The sequence below is a fragment of the Dermacentor albipictus genome, chromosome 6 (genome assembly GCF_038994185.2).
Source record: "Dermacentor albipictus isolate Rhodes 1998 colony chromosome 6, USDA_Dalb.pri_finalv2, whole genome shotgun sequence".
NCBI classification, from domain to species: Eukaryota; Metazoa; Arthropoda; class Arachnida; order Ixodida; family Ixodidae; genus Dermacentor; species Dermacentor albipictus.
In genome coordinates this window covers 11,401,585-11,429,563 of record NC_091826.1, presented here as the reverse complement: position 1 = coordinate 11,429,563, position 27,979 = coordinate 11,401,585, and the positions used below count along the sequence as shown (strand labels likewise).

At 47.8% G+C, this 27,979-nt stretch overlaps 1 protein-coding gene across 2 annotated transcripts in view; it reads right to left on the bottom strand.

Moving 5' to 3' along the window:
- The window catches only part of LOC135914223 (A disintegrin and metalloproteinase with thrombospondin motifs like), a 279,502-nt gene that overhangs the window by 39,395 nt on the left and 212,128 nt on the right, over nucleotides 1-27,979 (bottom strand). For both annotated transcript variants that reach the window (XM_065446973.2, XM_065446974.2), the window contains exon 3: nucleotides 1,663-1,953. In XM_065446973.2, coding sequence (XP_065303045.1) covers nucleotides 1,663-1,953 — 291 coding nt within the window. The remainder of the gene's footprint in view (nucleotides 1-1,662; nucleotides 1,954-27,979) is intronic.

Here is a 27,979-nt window from a genome sequence, read left to right as displayed (position 1 = left end):
CATCTTTGTGTTCGCCGCTCTATCAGAGCGAAAAATCTATTAGGAGGCCAATTCGCTCCTCCCGTTTCGCCAAAGGCGTTCCCCCTCAGCTCTTATGTTCGAGAAATGCTGCTTCAGCCGCACCTGCTGCCAGCCTACCCAATTGCCTTCTGTCGGTATCTACAGAAAATAAGACATTCAGGGCACGACACTGCAATCCGAGGTATGATGGTTTCTCCCTCATCTTGAACGCCAGCCGGTACTTACACTGGCTAACCTCCCTTCCTTTCCTTCCCTTTTGTCTCTCTGTCTTGAACATAAATGCGTCAGGTTAGGTTGAGTTACGGGAAGGTGCCGTTAGGTTAGGTATAGGCTATGTCTAGTTACGCCGGGTGAGGTGAGATGTAGGTACCATTCCTCTCACCTCTGCAATACTTGTTCTTGTGCATATACGAAGCTTTCAGTAGCCGTACTAGCTCGACTCGCATGAATATGCTGCTCTGTCATTATATAAACATTTTCCCCGCTAATCTTGCAAAGCAACACCTAATTTCAAGTACATGTATTCCAGAAAATGGCATCACTGAACTTTCAGTTGCGGAAACATGTTAATGATAACTTTGAAGATGAAGTATTACGAAAAACTGAAAAACCACGCAATGTGAACTGTAATGTCTTTCTCCCTTTCAGAATGCTTAGTTTATTATCGGCTACCTTTCTATTATTATCTGCTTGCTTCAATGAACTTTGTGTTTGACACTTTTATCAAGATCATGGCACATTCCTGCACGGCGTGTTTCATTAACACATAATAGGGACTCACCAAGACTGGATGTGATTACAAGATTTATGGAGCGTTCATCAACGCTATTAGCTTTCCTAGAGTTACTGTAGCACAAGCTCTTGCGAACCTAATACTTTGCGCACCTGATAACGTGTGCGTAGCCATGCTCTCAAGTTTCAAAAACCAATGAGCAGCTACAGACTCAGAGCAAAAAGAATGCTAGCAACTTCATTTTCCGAAGGAACTGCTCTGTAGTCATACTCAAGTAGAAGACAAGTGTAGTCGTCGCGTATGTGCATGTATTTTTCCATGCTCCACTCGCTCAGTGACGGTTTCTCCTAAATACTGTGCTCCTGTATTCAGTAGGATACACGCAAGAATCTGATGTTCTAGTGCAGGTGCCTATAGTCGTTAGTCATGAATTTATGCCCAACGAAGAATGTCTATTACCTTTGGTGACGTGCTTCGGGGGGGGGGGGGGGGTATTCTGTAAGTGTCCGCCTAGTAGACATATCCATTTTGTCTGATGCTAAAGTGCTCATTGGCCGGGGGTGCCTGTCTCTTTCTGATGCATAGTCCAGACCAGCCAATCAGAACTTCAGCAGTAGACGAAACGGACTTGTCCACTAGGTGGACTCTCAGTATAACTGGCTGCGCAGTGACTTTGTTACGGACCTGGACAGATCTCATGCTTCTCGCTACAATGTGTTTGCTCTCTCAATGCATGAGCAGCACGGACGTACTCAGTCACGAAACAAGCGCACTTCGTTATGGAGTAGGATAACTCTCAAGATGGAGCAAAGTACGAGACAAGCATTCGCTCACGCAACCGGAGTTATCGACACTTTCTTCCACTGTGTACGCTGCAACATCTCGTGGACTGCGCTGCGCGTACATACCTTGCCCTTGAGTGGCGTGTAGGCGAGTCCGTTGGGCGTGCTCTCTGCCGCCAGCACCTGGAGCCTGGCGGCGCGCTGCTCGAAGTCCCGGTTCCGCTTGAGCCGCAGGTCGAAGCGGCGTCCGAAAGCCCGCAGGGACACGGCCCTGCGGTCGCCGCCGCCGCCCACTTCGCGCTCGGAGCGCTGGTGCCTCCGGGCGCGGAGCTGCACGAGCTCGTACTGGGGCACCTCGTCCCGGGACGCCCCGCGGAACACGCGCCGGATCTCGGAGTCGGACAGCCGCTCGTGCACCTGCGTGGCGCGCGAAAGATGAACGGGGGGGGGGGGGGAGTCAGGGGTTGCTTCTTACTCAGTGTTGCCGTTTATGGCTTTCAGCGCACGACCAGGCTGAATATCCACCAGAACCCACTGTCTACGAAAAACGAATTTGACAAAAGCAATCGCAACTTGTAAACACTTACAAGATGACAAAAGAGTCCGTGTGGGCTCCGAAACGTATCTTAGTTTGAGTGCATAGTATCGACGTTTTGGAGCGAGTACGTCAAGAACGAGATGTGACAGGATGGCGCTGGGACAAAAAACTAATATGAGGACGAAAGTAAACTAATAAATTCAAGCGACGGCGTGTATACTAATAGTTGCAGCGTGCTCGGGCAAGCTAGGCACTAAATTTAAGCATTGAAGACGATTAAATTTAAAGCATCGAACAGATGAGCCCGATTTGATCCCGTGTTCTAAGATCACACATCCTGTTTACCTCTTGTCCTTCTGACCCATCACTGGTCCACTCAGGTTGCACTTGTAGCCATGAACTAACTCATCCCAGTTTTGTACTAGTGATCAGAAACTTTCATTGCGCGATAGTCACTTGTAATCATGGATACGCATCAATTCCAGTAAATGGAGAATCGAAGACCTGTACGTGTTTTATTTTTCTTCAACTGTTTTCGTCGACGGCGGGGTGCTTAGAAAATACCTTACGAAAAAAAAAAACTTGCAGCCGAGTTCGTGGCTGTAAATATGTCTCAAAAAAGTCTTCTAGCAGAGGTTTTGGTACTTTTTGGATAAATAAGCTGAACATATAAGTAGGAGCCTCGAGATTAAAGCTGGTTGTTTTTGTCGCATAGAAGGTGGGTACTCAAATAATATATATATATATATATATATATATATATATATATATATATATATATATATATATATATATATATATATATATATATATATATATATATATATATATGTATATATATATATATCCACAGGCTCCTCGACGGTGTACTCAAAGGTGAAAGTAGGAGGAAGAGGAGGAAAAGAAGGAAGGAAACGCAGGGTGGTTATCCAGACGCATGTCTGGTTTGCTGCCCTACACGGGCGAAGGGTTTTAATGTATGATTAGAAATAATGGAGAGGGAGGCAAGAAGGTACTCTCAGTGTGAACACCTGCAGTTGTCCATCACTCCACGCCTGCAATCGGTCACTGAGGCTAGTTCATTTCATGAATCGTAGAAATGACCGCGTCACTTTGTAAGTCAATGACGCGTGGGAACATAGTCCAAGAATCTTTATCCCCTGAAAATGGTCTGCTCTCTAATTGGTTTAACGCAGTCCCAAGAACGTCGCGTTCGGTGTAATAAAGATTACATAAACACAAGGTGAAAGTAGCGTTTGTAAAAATCAGGCAGCTGAATTGTCTCAGAGTGCAAGGGCGCACGGACATAGAAAAACATTTTTCGAAATACTATAATACGATATGGATGAGCGGAAATCTATTGCTCGTAATCGCTCTCACTCGTCGATTTCAATCGCTGATCCCTACAGCGTACATATTTATGTGCATAAGTATGCGCGATGTAGTGATCATGTCACAGTGCATCAATTTATTCTGCACATAATAAACTGATGTGCTGTGATACATGTATACAAGAGAAAAGTAGTAAGGGTGCGCATGTTTTTATAGGTAAAATCTGGAATCTACTGGCGATACTTACTGGCGCTGTGCGCAGCGTAACTGTAAGAGGCTTAGTTGTTTTAGCTAGATTCTTTTCGCATTTTTCGAATATGTATAATATGCCGAAAACCAAGCATGCTAATTAGGAAGGGTACCGAGAAAACAGTGAAGCTTTGCTTCATGCAGATATTCGTGCTTTCGTGCCAACTTGGACATCTTTATGCATACTTCAAATTATTACCCACGCAAAATTGCCACAAACACAAGGCAGGAAAATAAGTAGGCATCACGTTAACCTTCGTGTATATATCACGAGTTCCGTCCGGTCATCCTCACTTCATCGTTGGCGTTCTCGCGTCCTTTCACGGTAGCTAACACTACTATAGAAGAAACTTTCAGCGTTGAACTCATGCGACCCACTTCTCACCGTGATGCCACGCTGAATTTATCAACGTATAACGCGACTAAACAGAGAATACTCGCAAACAATAATTGGGTAATAGAAAATAACAAACAACGAATGTACGAGAAAACGTAATCAAACAGGGCTGAAGCATAGTTGGTTGTGGGGATATCTCGTGTAGTCCTATATTCTGCCCTCGTAAGCAAACCATAATATAAACGCATGACAACGTAATGGCAAACAAAAGGTTTGAAAGATAAGAACGCTGCAGGTGCCTAGCCGTTAACCACGAACTTACGTGCAAGGCAGAATGTCTGTTTCCGTTAGTCATCTGCTGTACTTTCAAAATAACAGGTTGCAAACAGAGTTTGTTGCAGGTTCGCGGGCAAAACAGCGCCCTCGTGTGCCTTTTATTCTGTATGGGGGTGTTATTAGAATGCTTTTTTTTTCTTTTTTGCTGCAAGAAATGACAGACGACGCTACTTAATGCCATTTCTCAGGGCCCATTTTCTTAAAGAAGCAAGTCACCGCCTATGCGCTGGCAGGAAACCTGCCTGGCGATTAAGGTCTCGTTAAAGCGATCTCCGCATTTGGAACACACGGTCACGGACGGCGTTCGCCCGGAGCGAACAGCCAAAACCGGGTTGCGTACGAATCGGGGAAGCGGCGCAGAAGTGGCGAAATCGCCAAGAAACGGGTTACGGCCGCTTTCGACGCCACCCGGTCGAGTTTCCGCTGCAAAAAATTGCCTCGGATTGTCATTGTCCGAGAGAGAGAGAGAGATACGGAAGGAAGGGAGCGGACGTGTGTCCGTTCCTGACTGGGGCGCAAGCAATAAGCGTTTTCTATTTCGTCGGTGCCCGATATACGCGAAGGAACGAACGGGCGACACGCGACCCTCTCCACTCCCGTCCGGCGATTACTCGCTCGACATATACGGCACATGTAGCGCCGGGACAGCGCGGAACATTTGTGAGCGAGCTGTAGCGAAGCATATCGTTCCGCGCGCTATTACAACGGGCCGTTGTCGAGGCTTAATGGCCCCTACCCGACGAAGCTCGTTCCTGTGGCGGCCTTCGAATAATCTTTTCTATTGGTGTTACCTTTTCCTTAGGGGGGCATGTAACTTGCATTATGTGACACCAAGCTGAAATAAGCCGAGCCAGATTGATGGTTCGCACTTTTAAAGTAAAAAGGAGGATCTTACCAGGCGTCGACGCTTGGTATGTTAGAAATGTCACCAAGTATCATACTGAACACTGTAACATGTGTCTTACGCTGCGTAAGTCAATAGTGGGCGAGCGAGGGAAGCCTCAATCTGGAGCCAAAGTTATTGTGACTTCGTCAGCACTCTTCGCCGAAACATTGGCTCCAACTTCCGGCCTGGCTTTCTCTTTCTTTCTTTCCTTCTTTCTTTCTTTCTTTCTTTTTAGCCCACTGCGGACTGTACGAAGTCTCAATCTGCCTGCAAACTATTTGTCTTACCGGTAACTTATATGTCATGCGTTCTTATTTATGCGCGTTGGTTCTTGAATTAGCGATAATAACCGAGACATCATTTCAAAAATGTGTCGTTCCTACCCTTCCATGAGTGGCGGCCAAGAGATGTATATCCGTTAGTCTTGTTACTCTGCTCTTACTTTATGTTATATATATATATATATATATATATATATATATATATATATATATATATATATATATATATATATATATATATATATATATATATATATATATATGCGAGGTTGTGGGATTGTTCCCCACCTGCGGCAAATTGTTTTTTCATCCACTTTCATTTCCATTAATTTATTGTTTCTTTATTTCATTTATTAAGCACAAGTAATTTCCCCTATGTTGTCTTTGGTGTCAGTGTTGGTTGGCTTCTTATGATATGACTAATAAAAATCGGGCCCCTCGGTTAACCCCCTTTCTTCTCGTTTACATATATAAACGACTGAAGAATAGTGCGTGTTGATGAAAGAAAAGTAGCCTGGGGTGAAGAGAAAGAAAGTTGTGAAATAGCGGTTATCTGTGATGACTACCTTTCTTCAAAGGGTTTATGATGGTGCAATGACGAAGCAACTGTCTTTAGGGCGTCTTTTTAACCCAGCCATCCACTTGTTGACCTAATTTACTCTGGCCATCCTGATGGTGTCCAGCGGTGACGAGCAAGTAGGAAGAGCGCTTGGAGCCCGTCCCATTGCGCTGCATGACCCGCGAGTGCTCCGCTGTCGAGAGCGATGGACAAATGCCGTCTCGCGGCGAGGTAGAGGCATAGCCAGGAGCAGCTGGCGGAGTGATACAAAGTTGTAGACTTCTTCCGCCCGCCTGACAGACAAGTCCAGACAGGAGCCAGCGCTTTGGGTACCTCGTGCGGAACACCTGTAGGTCACGTGACCTTTACTTCCGGCACAAGAACGCTACACGATGCCAGTGCCGGGGAATCGCAGTAGCCGGATCAACTTTGACGCGTGGCGCGCGAAACACGAAACGTCATTAGGCGCGTGCCCTCGTGGAAGTCTCAAGACTGCGGAAAAAATATTTCCAGTGACACTTTGATGGGGTCACTTGGCAAACTGTCGCTCTCACGAAGCGCACCTTCCACAGGGAAAGGCCAGAGCAACATTCGTTTCTCAACTTGATGCAAAACGTGGCAACCAAAGCTGTCGCACCGTGACCAGTCAATGAGGCGCGCGGAAGGGTATGTTGAAACTGCCTCCCGGCATCTTGCACTGTTTTTTTTTTGTGTGCAGCGTAATTTCAAACTAGGACCTCGTAAATTCTTTCGATGAGTATTTTTAGTCTACAACAAGTAACAAGAGTGACCCAAATAGTTTACAGTATATAGGCGACAGGCACAAAGAAAGTGCCTTTCTCGCCCCTACAACCGCTGATGAAATAAAATTTTTGAATCTATAAATAACAGTGGCTGCTCTGACGCTGATGGTTTACAAATCAGACCTATCAAATACGTCTTAGACACAGTGTCTAAGACGTATCAGTGTCTAAGACGTATTGCATCACGTTTTTAACTTTGTCTTCACCAATAGCGTATTTCCTTAAAAAGTGCAGATCGCGGAAGTAATTGCATTGTATAAGGGTGGAGACAAGAATGTTTTCTACAACTACAGGCCTGTATCAGTACTTCCGGTCTTCTATGGGGGCCTAGAAAAATTTATTCATGTGCGAATGATTTCTTTTCTTCCTAAACACAGCATAATAACATCATGTCAGTACCGCATTATGAAAGGTCTTTCGATCGAACATGCTCTTTTAGCGCACAAAGAAATAATACTAGAAGCCTTTGAACAAGAAATGTGTGCATTAAGCGCTTTTATTGATTATTCCAAGGCTTTTGACCGGATAAATCATCTGACTTTACTACAAAAAATGAGTCAATATGGTTTCTGCGGAGTATTTCTGGATGTAATCAAATCTTACCTTCAGTACCGCAAGCAGAAAGTAATCATTAACAACCATGCCTCAAATTTAAGATCGATAACGTCAGGAGTGCCACAAGGAAGCATCCTTGTGCCATTGTTATTTTGTATATACATTAGTGATATCGTTAATTTTTACAGGTCTCAAGTTGATTGCCTGTGCTGACGATAAGTCTGTACTAATCACTGTGCGAGATCCAATCGATGCTGTTGTGAAAGAAAATATCGCACTAATGAAGCTGTCAACTTGGTCCACTGCAAATTCCGTTATCATGAATGCAACTAAAAGAAAAAAGCTGTCCTTTTCCGGCCAAAAAACCGCAAAATCTATTTGCAATATCAATTGCAACTTGAAAACTTCCTCATGGAAATAGTGCCTGCTGTTAAATGTTTGGGTGTATTTGAACAGCACATGCCTTGGGATCTGCAAGTAGATGCAATAGGTGGTAAAATATCCCGAGTATCAGGAGTGCTTTCTAAACTGAGACACTACCCCCCTAGAAGCATAAAACTGTTGATTTGTAACTCCCTCTTTATGTCGGTAGTCAGTTATTGTTATTTAGTCTGGGGTACGACCATTTTATCAAACGTTAGTCTATTACACATAATACAAAAGAAAGCTGTTAGAGTGATGATGAATGTTCCATATTTGACTCATTCCGAACCACTGTTCAGGGAATTGAAATCATTGCCACAGCCTGAATTTTATCAACACACTCTAAGAAAGCGCTATCAAACAGAGATTAGAAGAAAAATGAGATTTCTTGAGCGTATCCTCTCTCAAACTAAGCAGAAACATTCGAGACACTCGTTTTCATAAGATTTGGGACGTTCCACGCAATCGCACAAAATATGGTGATCAGATGTAGCGTTTCCTACAAACTAGGACACATAGCGCAAGAATGACACAAAGACGAAGCAGGAACAGGGGACTAGCGCTTCGTCTTTGTGTCATTCTTGCGCCTTAGTGCAGCACGCTAGTCAGGTTGCTAGGCTCAGTGGAGCCCTGGAATAGGGGCCCAACCTTGCCGGAAGCGGCTCCAAGTCGCCGGCGCCTAAGAAGACGACCGAGACCTCGAGACGCTAAATCCTTGAAGGAACCAAATAAAGCTTTTTTCTCTATCTCTCTCTCTCTCCCTGCTAAAGTTGCGTTTCCCACTCGCGAACTTGCTTAATAACTGATTATGCATATATATTTGTCCTCCTGCACTTCTTATGTGTTTACTATTTGTGCACTGCTACTTTTTATATATTTATTGGCCGTTTGTTTGGATGTGCCTTCTTGTAATAATGATATTGCCTTTTCTCCTACGATTCTAAGTGAGTATCTTTATATGTTCTTCGATTTGACACTCTTGTATGCAATCTTTATTTGCACTGCTGTCAAGAAGACGGTCAGTGGACGCAGTCAAGCCCTATCTTGAGGCTTTTTGTCCACTGTCCGTAGCATCACTGTCTGTAGATGTTGATGTTGAAATAAACCGAACTTGAACTTGAGGTGGGAATTCCAGTAGACAAAGTGAATTTAAATGCATTGCACTGCAAGATTAGCTGGAAACGTCCAAGCTCTGCCTCGGCGGAGGCGCGTGGCTTTGATCTTTAGAGCCAATCTGCTTTTATTTTGGGTGGTGCTTGAGAGGCCCATTTAAGTGAGAATGCTGGTTTTGGTGACAGTGAAGGCATATGAGAGGCTTCAAGATTTCTTTTTTCGTTTGCCACCGTCGCCACAGCAACGATAGAATGCCGTCGTGTCGAGGGTGATGAGCAAGCCTTCACGAAGGTGTTGCCCATCTGAACAGCTGCGCGTCTTTATATATATAGGGGTGTGCAGTTTATTCCAGCTGTTCCTACACGTTGTGGTTACCACCCTGCGGCTCCAACATATCAATTTCGGAATTATGGTGTTGTAGAACATAGACATTATAGTATATATAGTTAGAAGCACTGACAAAGATGTAGCGCCAGTGAATGCTTGCAACGTCGTGACGTGTCTTCGCGCGGGTGTTGGATTCGTTCCATTATACTATAGCTGTGCCACTAGCTGTGCCAGAACCACATGCATCTCCACCTTGCTGGGTCCTTTCGTTCATGTACTGCCTACACCGGCATATTTACTCCACCTTATGGACTCCATGTTTTTGTAAATGCCGACATGTTAACGGGAACTTTTATTGCGATAGCAATTATATGGACACTCCAGGCGCATTTGTGATGTCGCCGTCACCGTGATGTTCTGTATAAAATCGAAGGGCGATAAAGTCGCCGCCGTGCGCCGTATGCGGTATGTGCGAATGAAAGCGTGCGAGGGTGAATCGGCGATCGCTGCTCAATCTCGCGCACGAAAGGAAGGAAAGTGAGGAACAAGCGCGCCGTCTTCCGTCGCGCGCAAGGCTCCTGGGGGAGGGTAGGGATGGGTGCGCATTCTGTTCCGGGCGGCCCGGGTGGCCGCGCGCACCTGCTCGGGCCGCTGTATCTTGAAAGCCATCTGCGACGCGTACAGAGTCCGCCGCGCGCTGTGTTTCCGCGGCTTGGTTCGCGCTGATGCGAGAAGCAGCAGGAAGATCATTTCGCTCGCTGCTGCTGCCACGCTTGTGCGCGCGTTACACCATGTTTGTTAATTTGTTTAATATGTCTATCTTGACTGGTTTATGCGATAAAACTACTATCCTTACTTCGTATAAGTGTTCACTAATTTGCTATTGCAATCGATGCTTTGCCTTCCGGGCAAAGCTGCGACTTTTTATTGTTGCGGCTACACATATCCATGATAATTCCTGGCCCCTTTGCATAGAATAAAAAGCTTGCATTGAGACGTACCTTTGGCACCACGGTGATCAAAATTTGGAGAAATGTGCGGTTAGAAATAGGCCAATTTTTTAAAAATGGAAATGCTCTATTAATATATAGGACCGCGTGCGGTGTCTGCGCAGCATAGGCTCCACGCCGCATCCGCAAAAGCTGGGAGGTCGTTCAGCTCATTCGGCGTGGCTTCTAGGCAACAGGATGTGTGCAGGTGTACCAATAAACTCTAGGATGACTGAATTCAGAACTTAAGAAAAAAAAATCATCCTAAATTCTTCTAAGCAGCAGTATCAATGTTTGCCTGCTTCAACTATCCATAAGTCCGTACGTTCACTTTGTAAAATTTCAATGTTAACTGCGCCTTAATTAGCGTATTCACGAAATTCAAGCAGACTCTTTAAATTCGATCACTGCTTGCCGATGCTGGTCCTGCACAAGCTGCACCGCACACAACTGTTCGGACCTCACAGTGTGCTGGTTCAAGGCGGACCTTGGGTATTGCCGGCGAGTAAGCGACGAGAGACCGTATATTACGTCCGGTGTGCCCCTCCCCTTGGATGCAACGCCATGCGCGATTCGAAGCGGGTTCCCGTAATTCAGTGCGCGACCACATCGATAGCTCGTGCGATCAAGGGCTTCCCAGAGTTCGCTTTCGCAAGCGACAGGCGCGTATGTCTCAATTACGCCGCCTTTGTCCGCTGAGAACGATCGGGAGATACGGGTACCGGCTAACATTTGCTCTATTATACTTTCACTGGAAGAAAGAGTTACCAGCACGTATACTTCGACACTCTATCGCAAGTAAGGTCCTAACTAAATAGAATATAGTTAACGTTTTTCTTCTGTCTTAGAGGAAAGGCGTTGAGATTCTCCCTGATGTTGAGCTTGTCAATTCCTGACAGCACATTTTATTTTAATGTTCAATATGCCGTACAAGTATTCCACATGTTTCGATATTATTCTCGTGGAAATTGTATAGCCTTTCTCAAAATTCTGAATATTACACATGACAATTGCACAAAGCGCTTAAGACCCGCCGCGGAGGCTGTGTGGATGCGGATCCCGACCGCGGTGGCCGCATTTCGCTGGGACAAGAAATGCGAACACGCTCGTGTACACCGTGGTTTGGGTGCAAGTTAAAGAATCTCAGCTGATCGAAACTATTCCAAGGACCCCCACAACAGTATCTATGATAATCAATAAAAAAATGAAGGCACGGTAACTAGACGGAATGAAATGTCTGTAAAGTCGAGCGTCTTCTAGGCATTGTTTCCAGCAGTGCGACAGCTCGTCACAATGTTTGCCTGCGCAAAAATACGGAACTTCGTGCACTTGTGTCTCTAGTTTCCTTGCATTTCTGTCCTTCAGCTATCACTACAGGATACCAACTTTAGCATTAACATGAAGAATGACAATTTAAAGAGGAAAGCAAAGAAACAAACAAACAACAAACGGGCAGACAGAAAGTCTGGGCTTATTCAGCGAGTGTACAGGGCGATCGAAGCTTAGCGAAATCACTCAATGTGTATATAAATGAAATATAGTTCCACATATGGCCACAGCGGACGCATTTCTGTGGGGGCAACATGCGAATACACAAGTGTACTCAGATTTAGGTGCACGTTAAAGAACCCTAGGTGGTCCAAATTTCCGGAGTCTCCCACTGCGGCGTGCCTCGTAATCAAATCGTGGTTTTGGCACGTGGAATCCCATATTTTAATTTAATTTAATTTCCCCATTTGCGTAGTTTTCCTGCACAACATTCGCCGATGTATAACATATCTGATACATACGATATCAAAGAAGGACTATACTCTTAGTCTTTGTACGTAGCATTTATTGTTAAAAGGGACGTAATGTTGTTCCCTGTTACTTTGAGTGGTTGTGCACATTTGAAACGGTTACTGTCTGCGCCGAAAGTTTCGAATACACTGCACGAGTTACGTACGATATCTGTCACTGAACTTTGTAAAAGTTCTCACGTGGCACTCCGAAGGCGTTTCAAAAATGGTGAAAGCAACAAGTGCTGTACCTGTCTATCTACGGGACTTTGCAGAACAGAAAAGTTCAGGTGGACAGGACGAGTGTTCGGTTTCTATAGTAAGCGGTGCGACGGCAGACTGAAGGCCGCAGTGAGTGGCTTCGGCAGCGTTCAGAAACACCGTCTGTTATGCAGTGCTAAGCGCAGTAATCCATGCTGAGTAATGCAGTTTTCACCACTAATGGGGCAGTTGAAATTCACAACGGTAGCGCAGATACAGAAATGATGGAAATATGAAACAAAATCAAGGTATGGAGTCAATGCTTGTTGAACGTCTTGCGTGAATAAGTTTGCAGGGCATGGCCTGAGTTTTACAGCTCACACGCTACACCGGAGATCACGATCGCACCAACAGTGCTCGTTGCAGATAAGAACAATTGTGCCGCTGTAATGCCGCGCCGCGCAGTATTCCCATTGACGGCGACCTTCTTTTTAATTGGTTCCTTTTCCTTGAAGTTGAGGCCTTGGTCCCATCATTTCTCCGCTACGGCATTTCAAGTTTCAAGGGCGAACATGCCTGCAGGTGGGAACGGTCTGTACACTGGACGAGTCTCACGTCGTGTGGCGACGTCCCTCGATCGAAAGAAGAAAACAGCTGCGATTATGAAAGCTCACCCGTTGCTCAGCAGAATGGCTGAGACAGGCAGGCCCGGCTATTGCAGGGCCGGTATTTTGTAGCGATGCCTTTTCCGATTCTATGCCTTTTCAGGCTTTTCGCGCTTGGCCACTGGTCAGAGCGACGGTCTGCCCACATTATCAACGCGATCAGGCGGCCGTGTGTGGTGGATGATAAGAATAGCATAGAATAAGGCATAAGGCATCGCTACAAAATTGCGGCCCAGATGTGAGGCGACAGTTAAACATTTCTCGTGGTTAATCTTTACAATGTCTAGGGGACCAACCACAAAACTCTATCTCTCTATCTCTCTCTCTCTTGGCGTAGAAGCTAATCACAATACTTGGAGGTCTAATAAAAGCTGGAAAAAAGCACGCTAATTTCCTGGTATAGGTTACGGACCGGCAAGTGCCCGGTTATTGACAGACGAAACGCTTGTTGAGGAGTATATTTGCGGACGCGGAAATTGTTCGATGTACAAATGATAGAGGGCGCATTGCATTCCCTTCGGGATCTCTTGCTGTGTGTGTGCTTGCGCGCACGCGCTTATGTTGAGAACGTAGAGGCAAGAATAGATATAAATATTCGCTTATGTATCGTCCATGGTCTGGACCGGTGTCTTCTTTTTTTATTCGCCTTGGTTTCGACTCGGCGTGATGTCGGAACAAAATGTAATATAAGCATGGAGGCTCGTTTTGTGCAGATGCTGCACGAGAAACGTGCTGTGCACGAGTTCATAGCCATCAGGTTTGTCCCTCCTCAACTTCACGCCACTAAGCACATTTTCGCAAACTGTCTTTGTCCGAAAGCACGTCAAAGTAGATGACGGGCATCCGCTACAGACGCATGAGTGGAGAACTTCGGACACGTTTTCATATGGTTGGCCACAGCAGGAACAAGTCATGGCTGGTGTAAGCGAAGCCCCGCGGCCCGAAGTTGGTCCTGTCCCACTTTCGATCAATCGATAAAAACTTCTCGAATGCAGCCAACACCGTGGGAAGAAACCCCGACAAAATGCTCGGCGTGCACTGCTTCGCACATGACTGCCCGATGCAGATATAACATGGCACGTATTAGGCCCGCAATAAACGCTCGCAGTAAGGCTAATGAAGTTCCGTGACCGGCGCCGGTAGGAAGCGTGATCGTCGCGTTACGCTCGCGGAAGTGAACTTTATATGGCGATCCATATACGGCGAATAACGCTCGGCTGCGGGCTCACCCGTCAATACAACATGTTTAATTAAATCCGGGCAGCACTGTTGAACCTAAATGCGTCATCAGCCAATATAGGATCGATTGTGCAAGAACTGTTTGCCAGTAAAAATGATTCGCGGTTGACCGACAGCGAGTATCCGTTCAGGCTCCGGCAAACCGCAAAATCAAAGACGAGATGCAAGAAGGAAGGATCACACGAGCAAATCAGCTTTCTTGTATACTTCGGGTATACAGTCTGTGATAGCGCAGTATCTTATAAAGATGCTACACGAAATTGGCAGGCTACCTTCACTCCGAAATACGATTTGCGTTATCACAGGCATCGTCTAGACTACTTTTCCTATCTATACTTACATGTCTTTCCCTTATGTATATATATATATATATATATATATATATATATACATAGCATATCTGCTATAGGCAGTAGTCGAAAAACGCTATGCCACATGTCCACAAACTACCTGCATATTATTTCATGTAAGGGAATGATGTCACCTAAAAGTAGTACTAGTAGCCATACGGCTTCTCTAGAAAGAAAGCTTAACAGTTGAAGAAAAAGTCGTCCCGATAATGGAAATTGGAACCTCTGCCACCTCCTTTCCAGGTTAATTGCCCTGCCATCCACTTAGTGCATTTCCACATAATGTATAGAACTATATATAGACTATCCCTGTGCTGCCAAAAGTCTTGGCCTTATATGAATGTGTGTAGAAATTTGTATATTGCATATCTATATTTACGTGTATATAATAACTGGCCACCAATCAAAGTTGTTCTGTACTTCTCCTTAATTTCATTTTGCCTGCCATGCAACGAAGAGTAGTCGGCACCAGTTATTAAATCATGTAATAAAACTTAAAATAATGGTTTAAGAAATGGAAAGCGATATACGGGTTAATTACAAGTTCGCGCATAAGACAGCCATGTGTAGCCGTCTCCGATCTTTAAGCCAACTACACAGCGTGGGCAATGCTGCACCGCATTACCGAGGCAAAGAATGCATGCGCGTGTTCTGCATGCATCGCGGAGATGGCCCGCCGAAGCGTTCGCTGGGAAATCGACGCCTCGCGCTCTTCGGGCGAGCGGCGAGCTCCTCTGCTGCCTTCGGGCTGCTGCCGCGGCGTGCCGCTCACGACGTGCGTGTTTTCATTGGCGCGCATTTCTTTCCTCGCCAGGCGATTACGCTTAGCAGAGCGCGGGAAAAGGCCGAGCCCAGCCGCCGTCAGGAAGGAAGGAAGGAAGCCAGAGCATCGCGCGCGCAACTCGGAGCCACGCCCTTCTCAATTTCGCGCGCGCGCGAACTCGCGAGCTGCGCGACGCGCTCGCGGGCTCGTCGTCGGTGCGCGCCTTCTTTTTCCTCTCTCGTTTTTTTTTTATTTTTGTTAATTTTTTCTCTTGACCGTCCCGCTGCGAGAAATAAATGCGCAACGCGTTCTGCGCTAAGCGGTCGACCGCGCATGCTTTGCTGCTGTTAAAAGCTCGTTCACGCGTGGCTGCGTCCTGACGAGTTCTGCAGTTTACTCGCGTGAATGTCCACCTTCGATGACGCCGTACTCCTGCCATTACCGGAGGTTCACATAGAACGCATACTGAACTGAGGTTTCGACACACCCGCCGCGGTGGCTTGATATAGCGTTGGACTACGAGGTCGCAGGTGGCCGCATTTCTATGGAATGAAATAAAGAGTGCGCGTGTACTCATATTTAGGTGCGCATTAAAAACCCCCACGTGGCTAAATATAATCGTGTGTCCCGTACTACGGTTCTGGCTTTCTCAGAATCAATTTTAATTATTTTTTTAAACGAACGAAGTGCCAGAGTTCAATGTAGCAATTTCTGCAGGAAATTATAATCTGCATAGTTTTAGTTCGTTTCTTTTTTGTATTTTCAGGTTGTTTTTGCCTTTCTTGCCGCGACTTTGGCTATGTATTCTTAGTGGGTCAAGTTGATTTATGTTATTAATGATTCTGCTGCTTTTCAATGTGCCAAGCAAAAGGTTCTGTCTCCGTTCTGTATTTTCCGTCGCACCCTCCCACTCCCCCTTTTAGCGTCGAATACATTCTAGCACTGTTCTCGTCTAGCGTCGTAAGCATGAGACATAGAACGAATCATGAAAGGCTTCTTATTCTTGCTCGTAGTTTCAGTAAGCATGCTGACGCGTTATGTACGCGTCTGCCAGGCCTCCAGCAAACTTCTTCAGTAATCTCCCCCCCCCCCTCTCACTCAGTGAAAGTATATTACTGTTTCCTGATTGGTCCACGTGAGATTCCCCTCCCACTCCCCCAGATGAAATTTATTGAAGTAAAAGCACACGAAGGCTCTTAGAATGCCTATGTAGGCAGCCTGTGAGCTTCTTCGCTATTTGCGCGTGTGCGCACTACCCTTCTTCTATTCCTCCTTTTCTCTTTCCCATGTGTAGGGTAGCCAACCGGGTCCAACTATCTTTCCCCTCCCTGACTTTCCTTTAATTACGAAAGCATTATAGGCTGACTTGACCCACTTTGGAGATATCACGCTCCTCTGACGAAAACATGGTCCCATCCCGGAAGCAGTGCGGTCTGACACTGCATATCGAAGCGATAGCTGTCACGAGGGAACAAACGTCTGGCACGTAATGCACGCGTCAGACGTTTCAAAGCCTGACTTTGCCACTAGAAAAACATGCGCGCGATTTTAATCAAACGGATAGGGCAATGAGCGGCTGTGCTGGAAGACATACGTTTTATCCCCACTATAGGCCACGCAGGCGGACTTCACCCACTTTGGAGATATCTGAGAGGAAACTCGAGATGTGTCGGGCGTGCGCGACCGCTTCAAAGTGTGCACGAAATCGCAAGTTTGTGCACAAGAGGCTCCAGAGATAGAAACGTCAATTTGATCAATGGGAGTGTGCAAGGTCGCCCGTGACGCACAGGGTACGCAGCTGTCGAGACGTCACAATCACCCCACTTTAGGTACGTTATGGCGTATTGAGAGCTAGCGATGCCAAGTTCTGGCATAGTTTCTTTTTTTCCTCCGCTGACGTCCATACGTACTCTGCAAACAATCCGTTTGGATACAGATGTGCCACATACACACCAGAGGAACATACTTTTTAAGATAGTCCGTTCCATAAACATACTATAGTCAGTGGCCAGAAAGATGTATGCGGATTGTGTAGCTTAAGGACCCTATATAACCCCGATTTCCGACCTGTAAGGAATCAAACAGTTTACAGGAAGTCGGTAGACAGTACATTTAGACTGTCCACATTCGTTTTTGTGCCATTTGGAAATGCTTTCGGAAAGCTTCAGAATATACAACCCAAGCCAGCTAGGGGTGGGCTAAGCTATTCTTCACAATAATCTACATAGCTCGGTTTACACCTAAGCAGCCTAGATTGTTGCGTTGTTGGGTAACTGTTGACAAACGCAAATCACACGACTACGCTGAGACCGGAGAGGACCGGCGCTTCGTCCAAGACCCGTCTTAGTCTTAATTTGTGCTTGTTATTTTTTTGCTCGGCTGGGGTGTGCATGTTTCTCTTGCCGAAAAGCTTCTTTGCTGTTGGAAGCCATGTGCTATAACCGCTATATATATGTGACGGCAGCTGACTATTACCGGTTGCCGTATGCCGTTTTTGTTACTGTTCTAGGCTGTTTCTTTGCGTTAGGCAGCTCACGGTTCAAATAATTTGGAAGCAGACCGGGACTTTCTTCAACGAGGGTCGTAACCAGCGGTACTTATGCTTTGGTGGCGGCCACTGGCTCCAGGGTACATGCCACTATGATCCAATGCATATGCCCTGTGGGAACTGCAGCATTCGGGAAGTAACCTTGAGGTTGTTCCACTCATGTATAGTCAGTTTACTTTTTCTTCACATATTTTAAACAATATTTCACAATGCTCATAAACAGTGAAATGAGTCAAGGAAGGTATCCAGTCCTGATTGATGCTCATATTGTCACAGACAAAGCCACAAAGGACTTCGGTCGACGCTGGAGATCTCTTTATTGATCGCTGTCCTGGCACCTTCGTCGTTCTCTTCTTCTGCGAGCCACCCAACATGCCTAGCATGTGGTACCGAATTGCACCGTGTGGCTGTCAGCTGTGTCGAGGTCGTGGCATTACCCCCCTCCCTAGGAGCATCGTCTCGATGCGGAACATTGATGCACTGGAGATTGCCACGGGGATACTGTTAAGAGAGACGCAGATGGTGAGAGAGGTGCTGAGCTTTGCGTTCAGCGGCTGTTGTATAACTTCAGTCGAGAGACGTGAACGACATCGGACAGGGGTGGGCGTCGGGGACGGTGCGTGGTGCCTTCTCCTTCAGGAATCACTTCGTATGTGACGTCGCCGAGTCGTTGAACGATCCTGTAAGGTCCAAAGTAGCGGCGCAAAAGCTTTTCCGACCGACCACGCTGGCGGATCGGTGTCCACACCCATACTTTGTCACCGGATTGATAAGTGACGTCGCGGTGACGAAGATTGTAGCGGTCGGCGTCATTTTGTTGTTGGTAGCGGATACGCATTCGTGCGAGCTGGCGCGCCTCTTCGGCGCATCGAGCAAATTCGGCAGCATCAGTGACAACATTAGAGCAGCAGGTGGGTAAAAGCATTGCGTCCAACGTTGTGACAGCTTCCCGGCCGTGCACCAAGCGAAAAGGGGTGAAGCCGGTAGTTTCTTGAACGGCAGTATTGTATGCAAACGTAACATATGGGAGAACGTCGTCCCAGTTCTTGTGGTCGACGTCAACATACATGGAAATCATATCAGCGATCGTTTTGTTTAGCCTTTCTGTGAGCCCATTCGTCTGGGGATGGTAAGCAGTGGCTTTGCGGTGAACTGTACCACTGAGAAGCATGATATCTTCTGTGAGCTTCGCTGTAAATGCTGTGCCCCGGTCGGTTATAACCACTCTAGGGGCACCGTGGCGGAGTACGATACCATGTACAAAGAAGGTCGCAATATCAGTAGCGGTGCCTCGTGGGAGAGCTCTGGTTTCAATGTATCGTGTAAGGTAGTCTGTGGCAACAGCAATCCAGTGGTTACCAGCCCTCGACGTGGGGAATGGTCCAAGCAAATCTATGCCAACCTGCTGAAAAGGGATCCTCGGAGGATCCACGGGATGGAGAAGTCCAGCAGGACGCACGGGTGGTGTCTTGCGTCTCTGGCAGTCGCGGCATGTCTTCACGTATTGCTTTACGTCACGGCGAAGGTTAGGCCAGAAGTACTTTTGGCGTATGCGTGAAAACGTCCGTGCGAAGCCCAAGTGGCCCGAAGATGGCTCGTCGTGAGAGGCCCGCAGGATGTCGTCACGTAGTGAAGACGGCACTACAAGGAGGCAGGCGGTTGCGGTCGAGGGAAAACCTAATTTGTAGAGCACGCCATCGCGGAGAAAAAAGGAGGATAACTTGCGCATAAACATACGAGGCGGCTCTGGTAGACGGTTCTCAAGGTAGTCGATGAGCGGCCGGAGTTCTGAATCATCGCGCTGTTGCTTGCTGATGTCTGATGCTGTGATAATGGACAGAAATGCGTCCTCTTCATCAAAGTCGTTTGGCGACGGTTGAAGTGGAGCACGTGACAGGCAGTCGGCGTCGGTGTGTATACGCCCGGACTTGAATACTATCGTCATATCGTATTCTTGCAAGCGAAGACTCCAGCGTGCAAGACGGCCAGATGGATCCTTCAGATTGGCGAGCCAGCACAATGAATGGTGATCTGTCACAACTCGAAACGATCGGCCGTACAAATATGGCCGGAACTTAGTAATTGCCCACACCACAGCCAAGCATTCCTTTTCCGTAGTGGAATAGTTCCTTTCAGCTGGAGACAAAGTGCGGCTTGCGTATGCAATCACGCGTTCGGCTCCATCCTGCCACTGGACGAGGACGGCACCAAGGCCAACGTTTCTGGCATCCGTGTGCAACTCGGTGTCACTGTCTTCGTCAAAGTGTCCTAGAACAGGAGGTGTGCGCATACGTTTCCGGAGTTCACAGAAGGCTTCTTGTTGGTCCTGCTCCCAGACAAACGGAACATTATCCTTAGTCAACCATTGCAAAGGTTCGGCTATCCGTGAAAAGTTAGCCACGAAGCGTCGATAATATGCGCAAAGCCCTAGAAAACGGCGGAGTTCGTGTTTGTTCGAAGGTGTTGGAAACGAAGCAACAGCAATGGTTTTGTCGGGGTCTGGTCGAATGCCCTCGTAGCTGATGACATGGCCTAAAAATTTGAGTTCGTCATACCCGAAATGGCATTTTTCAGGCTTTAAAGACAGACCAGCAGTACGAATTGCGGCAAGAACTGCTTGTAAACGCTGGATGTGCTGCTCAAAAGTTTCTGAGAACACAACGATATCGTCTAAATAGACAAGGCATGACTGCCACTTGAGACCTGATAGAACCGTGTCCATCATGCGCTGAAAAGTAGCAGGCGCAGAGCACAATCCGAAAGGAAGGACCTTGAATTCGTAGAGTCCGTCAGGCGTAATAAATGCGGTTTTCTCACGGTCACGCTCATCAACCTCTATTTGCCAGTAACCGCTGCGAAGGTCCATCGATGAGAAGTATCGAGCATGTCGAAGGCGGTCCAAAGAGTCGTCGATGCGGGGAAGGGGATAAACGTCCTTCTTCGTAACGTTGTTAAGCTTGCGATAGTCAACGCAAAAACGCAGTGTGCCGTCTTTCTTTTTCACCAGAACCACAGGTGACGCCCATGGACTGGTGGAGGGCTGTATGATATCGTAGGTAAGCATTTGTTGGACTTGATTTCGAATGGCGTCTTGCTCTTTACGAGAAACACGGTAGGCACGTTGGCGCACAGGTCTTTCATTCGGATTTGTAATAATTCTGTGTTTCGCAATAGGCGTTTGGTTGACCTTCGATGTTGAAGCGAAACAGTCCGCAAAAGACTGTAAAAGGCTCCAAATGCTAGCCTGTTGTTCAACTGATAATTTAGAATTCACATCAATATTGTTGTTGGCTGGTACGTCACAGTTAGAATCTTCATCAGTGTGTCCTACAGGTAAACAAGCGGGAAAGTCACTGACTGGCTCCAAATAGGCAATGGCAGTTCGTGGGGCGAAGTGCCGGTATTCACGACTGAAATTGGTCACTAAAATCTGAGCAGTCCGTGACGACAGCTGCAAGATGCCGCGGGCTACGCAAACCTGTCGCGCCAACAAGACTGACAGATTGCCTTCAGCGATTCCGAGACGGGGAGGATCATCGTCTGTTTCTACGGTGATCAACGCAGTACTCCTGGGTGGTAAAGTAGCACAGTCACCCGAAACGCGTAACACCGTGGACTGTGGGTGGTAGTCGCCCGAATGAGTTGCGTGTTCGCTGGAAAAAGTGACAAGTAACTCGCGAAGGTTGATGATTGCGCCGTACTCCCGAAGAAAGTCCATGCCGAGTATGACCTGCCTGGAGCACTCTGCCAGTATAATAAATGAACCGACAAATGTGGCCTCACGAATTTGTATCCTCGCAGTGCATTTGCCGATCGGCGTGAGAACATGACCGCCGGCTGTACGGAGTTTAAGTCCCGGCCATGGTGTCGTCACCTTGCGAAGCGCAGTAACCAGTTGTCCGCTCATGACAGAATAATCGGCACCAGTATCGACAAGAGCGGTTACCGGGTGGTTATCTACAGAAACAAGTATGTCGGCTGAAACAGGTTCACGGTTTTCGCAGGAAGGTGTCGAAGGTACGCAGTCGTCGTTGTCGTCATCGTTATCGTCGTCGTCGTCGACGCCGTCGTCGGGGGGTCGCAGCGGAGGATCTTTCGAAGTGCGTTGGACAGCGGCCCCACCCCCAGAGGTCGCTGTTCTTAGTTTCCCCGATTTGGGCTCGTGGCCCGGTTGCCCACGGAAGCGGAGAACGTAGTGTAGCGGCTGGGTGACGCCGATCGTCGAGGAGGTGGTGATCGTGACTGGCGCCTCTGCGGAGACGGAGATCGGGTCGTTGGCAGGGACTGTTCAACCGGTGGGAACTGCGCGTACGGCAACGAAGGTTGACTGGCCAGATATTGCTGGATTTCTCTCGGGCGCTCTCCCTCACGTGGGGGACGAGCGCCGGGGTGATAGCCCTGGAGTCCTATTCTTCGGTAGTAGCAGGCACGGTACAAGTGGCCCGCTTCGCCACAGTGGAAGCAGAGTGGCTGATAGTCCGGTGTGCGCCACACGTCTGACTTTCGCGTATTGATTCGGGGGCTCGTGGACCCGTATATATTTGTACGTGAAGCTTGGCCCTGGAAGTGGCACAGCGGTTCTTCAGAAGAAGTCGGGTTACGGTGGTTCCCGGGTTGCGATGGTAGCCTCACTGCTTGTGCATAAGTCAGTACGGGGGCGGCTTCAGGTCTGGTTTGCACGAATGGCTGTGCCGCCTGGCGGACTTCTTCGCGGACGATATCTGTGAGGGACGTTACGGTCGGTTGAAATCGTGCTCCCTGTAGTCGATCGAGCTCCTCACGCACGACACTACGCACAAGCTCTCGAAGCGCATTGGTGTCATAGGGCAACGAGAGAGAAGACGCTGATCCCAGACTGATTTGGCGATCGTAGGCTGAGGAACGTTGCTGAAGGGCTCGCTCCATTGTCGTAGCCTCACTGACGAACTCAGCTACTGTACTTGGAGGCCTTCGCATCAGTCCAGCAAACAGCTGTTCTTTCACTGCACGCATCAGCAGGCGTACTTTCTTAGCTTCTGTCATGCCAGGGTCAGCACGCTTGAAAAGCCGCGACATGTCCTCGACGAACATGGCGACGCTTTCGTTCGGCCTTTGAACCCTGTTCTGAAGGGCTTGCTCTGCTCGTTCTTTTCTTGCGGGGCTGCTGTACGTATCGCGTATCTGCTGCTGAAATTCTTGCCAGGTGGTAATGGATGGCTCGTGGTTAGCGAACCATGTTCGGGCAGAGTCCTCTAGGGCGAAGTACACGTTCCGTAACTTTTTCTGCTCGTCCCAATAATTGACGTCAGCCACACGATCAAAGTCGTCAAGCCAGTCTTCCACGTCGTCAAAAGGCTCACCATGGAACGGCCGCGGCCAGCGTGGGGTGTGGAGAACCAGCGACGCAGGAGGCTGTCCCGTACCGTACGTCTCCTGTGTCTGGCTTGCGGTTGTGGTGGACATCCTCGGCAGATCTTGCAGGCCGTATTCCGGAGGCAGTCTTTGAAGCCGTCGGCTTTTGCGCAGGTTGTCCACTTCCAGTTCCTGGGGGTCAGAGTACATAGACGCGTACCCAGCACGTCCAGCAGTTTGTCACAGACAAAGCCACAAAGGACTTCGGTCGACGCTGGAGATCTCTTTATTGATCGCTGTCCTGGCACCTTCGTCGCTCTCTTCTTCTGCGAGCCACCCAACATGCCTAGCATGTGGTACCGAATTGCACCGTGTGGCTGTCAGCTGTGTCGAGGTCGTGGCAATATGTACTAACTACAATTTATATGAAGCTTGTAGCCTGTGACAAATATATTTGGCAACGGAGGTTTCTGCACTGTCGGATTCGAACGTTAGTTGAGCTTTACATCCCAAAAGCAGAGTATAGCTATGAGGGACGTCGCAGCGGAGGTTTCCGGAGTATAGTTTAGACCCACAGGAGCTCTTTTAAGACGCGCCCAACTCCCGTGCACGAGGGCTTTTTTACTCCGACCCCGTCGCAATGCGGATACTGCGCATCGGGAATGGGATCCGCGATGAGCTCAGCAGAATACTCTCAAATCGAGGGAGGCATCGCAGTGGCTGCGCCGACTTGACATCTACAGCAGTTTCGTCCGGCGTGAGAAAGCCCTGGTACGTTCAACGAGTATAATCTGCGAGAACTGAGGGAGAGAGATAAAGCGAGAGAGGTAGACATGGAAAAGAAGTGACGTCAACATAGACGAACGTTGGCTCCCCTACACGGGAGAAAGTAGATCAGGGATTCAAAGGAGAAGAAAGCAAAACGGGAGAGAGATCGCATGTGCAAGATAGCTTGTAGATCCTCGTAACGCGCGTAAAGTCTGGTGTTAACAGCGCAAGACGTAGACGGGACACGAGACGAGAAGACGACACCACAAGCGCTGTTAACACCAGAATGGAAAACCAACTCGCTCGTCTCACCGCGCTACGTGTTCTCGGAGTTCCCGAAGACTCGCTCGGGGCAGCCTCATTCCTAGCTCGGGGCGCGGTCGGGACTAGCATGCGACCGACCGCGCAGCAGCAGCAACACCGGCAGCGCACGCGGATCAGCGAAAGCGGCGTTTCCCTTCCGTGACTGGGCGTCTAGCGCACACGCAGCCCCGGTCCGGCCTCACTCTCAGCGGGCCACGGGGTGGCAGGTTAATAGCGGCCGCTCTTCCATTGTGTTCCCCGCCGAACAATGGCCATTCAGTGCGTGCCGCCGCTGGTGCCGGGGGAGGAGAGAAGACGGGGGGGTGAAGCGCCGAGCCTGGCGAGGAGTGGCGCTGTCCAGCGTCTCTGGATCTCGCGTTGCTCGCACCGGCCACGGATGACTATGCGGTGACCCCCGACGGAAACCTCGAGCGTTGTTTTCGTCGTAACGTGTATGCACTGGCCACGGCCGCGCCGCGTTCCAGCAATCTCTGGTGCGAATACCGTGCAGCAAGGTGGGAGCCGCGGCTGCCGGCGTCGGTCGACAGATCGCCGAGACCCCCGTAGTCCCTCTGCATTCAAGTTAGAATCCTGTACGAAAACGTTCGTGTTGCTGGGCAAAGGAAACAAAAATCTACACAAAATTACCCATAAGACTTGTAGGTTGTCTACGGATATGCCATGGCGGGGGGAAACCAATTTAGCCAGTCTGTAGACTTTGTGTACAGTAATTTGTCTTCCTTTGCCTTGTATTTCTATATATTAGCTCTTTCGATGACTGTAAATAATTCTTGAACTGTATACCCCTACATCAATTAAATTTAGAGATTCCGTATGTGGTGTGCAGACTTCTTACCAGGAAAGAAATATAGTTTTCGAGACTGCACTTTGGGGGGGACAGCGTATTCTATGTATATCCGGGAGAAGAAGCCAACACGCTCCCTTTATTCATGTACTGATGAACGGGCCCTTCAGAGAAGATCATCCTGTAGTTTTAAAGATGTGTGCATCCCAAATTCACAGGCTGTTTGTAGACCACCTTAAGATTATCTCCTACCTTTTATGGCCCCTGATAAGATATTTGGGTGGTATGCGACCTGTAATTAAACGTAAATATACAAATCCGCAAGCTAATGATAATCACTCTACAAATGTTTGCATTCTAGATATAATCAATTATTGCGTGTACGATGACTGTTCATGTATGGGTAGAAGAATAACACAGGGAGCCAAAGTATAGAGCGTGAAAGGTGTGTAGAAAGTTTATTGATGATCGAAATCAAGCATTATCGGCACCTTTTATGGTCGATGAGCGTGTGTCTTGAATACATGTATTTGATGGCAAACTGTGCCTTTCGGCCAGGGAAATCACGAGGGAAATCGTATAGTTGCCGACTTCACCCGGCAGTTTAAACCATCCAGACCGTACAGGCGCACGATATGTTGCCTCCCGAACATAAATTTTCTTTTCTTCATACAAAACCTGTAAGCATCTTACAGATCACATTTGATTGAATGTGGAAGCGCAAAAATCCACCGACTTTCTTAGCACAGTCGGTAAAAGTTGGATTAACATAGTCCACGGACTTCGTTGATGTTTCCCTACAGACTCCAAGTATATTGAACAAGCAAACTATATAAATAAGTTCTACAAATAAGTTCTACAGATAAATAAATAGCTGAAATATAATAGCAGATGTCATACCACATTAAATAGCGTAAGAAAGATAACCTATATAATATAGTGGTTATTATGCTTATTTGGCATTTTTGATCTCTTATTAAAAACGGTTATCATTAGGGATTATTTATGTGCTACACGTAACGATTTATATAGTTTCTTAGAACTTCGTAAGCACCTTCGTACCAATGGGCGAAGTGCAGCGTTTGTTACCAGGAGGGCGGGCTTCGTTAGGCAATGAGCCTTCAGCCTACCTGCTGAAGTGGCGATATAAGCTGTATGATGCCGTGTGTGAAGGTGAAACTCACATAAAAATGAGCAACGTAACATTGACTATTGCAATATCGGCTATCGTGCGGACGCGCCGGTTAATCGCGAGCCAGAATGGCTGTTAGTGCAGCCCATAATTGGCGTTGACATCGGCGACAGCTTCAGCAGCATTGCACGGTTCTCGCGTAGTTTGGGACAAAACATGCGACGCCGGTCTCGGGAGCCGCAGTGCATCCTTAGCGCTCACCTCCCGAACCTTACCGGAACTAACCCGACGCTAATGGGAGCCGCCGCAGAGCGAGGAGTCATTTGAGAGTAAATTGGATTACGGAGAAGAAAAGGCTCGCTTGGCCAGATTGACTCTCGTCGCGATGCGGTTTCACCGGGGCGATGCGAGGAGGATTGACCCCACGATCGTCCCGCGCTCCGTGGACTTCGCTTCATTGTGTCCGGCCGCCGCGCTGCCTTCGTGAATGCGCGAGCGGTTACGTCAGAGCGCTCGTGCGCGCTAGAGAAATGTTTATCGAGGAGCCGGTGGCGTAAAGCAACTGCTGTGCCAACAATGGGCCGCGTGTGTGTTTGGCCAGAGGCGAGGAAGCAACGTGCGCGCCTTAAAGTGACGCAGGTACAGAGCCCAGCAACAGTGTATAAAGTTAAGCGGAACGAAGAAAAAAATTTGAGACGTATACCGCTACGATGACGCAGGACCACCTGGCTGGGCTGCGCATATATTGTCTGATACGTATAACGTGACACGTATGATGCATATGTTGGGAGCTGGTCTGTTTATCACCTGTATGAGAAATCCTGAGCCGAGTGCCATCTTTGATTTCTAGAACGCTTGTGTGTACGCATTCTGAAGAGGAATTGAGCGAGTAAAGCGAAATGTGGTCGTTCTTACGTTCAGTTTCTTCTAACGTTACCGTTATTGCGTTACCGTTATTGCGCACAAGCGTGGCGCATACGCACTCCATCTGGCTATGCGAGAATTTCAGTCTGAAGTGCAGTTAAATATGACAAAACCGTTAACTCTCCATTTAAGACTTACAAGCACAGTGTTCTAGGTGTGTAGGCACACCCTACGCGTTACTTTACGACTATATCGTTTACTCAAAAGACCTTGAGCGACGATAAGGCAAAGAAAAGCGTGCTCCTGGGAGGCCCTTATACGTTCTCGTGAACTTATCCACCATCGTCATCATTCATTCATTTAATTTACTTTTGGGATATTTATGTTCTTACCTCAACGCGGAGTACTAACTATAGAACACTAATTGTTCAGGCCCTAACTTACGGCTTTAACAATAAAGCTACCTCTGTACTTCTGTTACACACTAACCGGTATGCAGTTTTTTCTATGGCGTCCCGCAAATACGTCGGGATTCTTGCTTTTATTGAGAACCTGTGGAAGAAAGGCGTGATTACAGGTCTTGCAAGCATCCAGTCGAAACTATACACCCCGATGCGCAATCTCTATACACGTTGATATGCGATGACTTGTAAGGTATACCTCCGCTTCTATGCAGCAACTACATTCTTCGGTATACAGACATTGTACCCCGTTCTTCTAACCTCTGCTCCACAACTCAACCGCGAACATAATGAACCGGGATGTGATGACAAGGCTTCAATGCTCTATTCACCGCGGTCAACCCAAACAATCACATAGCCGCTCTCTTCGGCCTCGGAGCACAATTGAGATCAGACTTGTCCACTTCCCCCAACCGAGGCGGCGTCTTTGGGCCGGCATCACCATGTCATCTGTAAAGAAAGACCAATTTCTCCTACGTACATTCACGTCCCTCTTTCTCCTGCGAG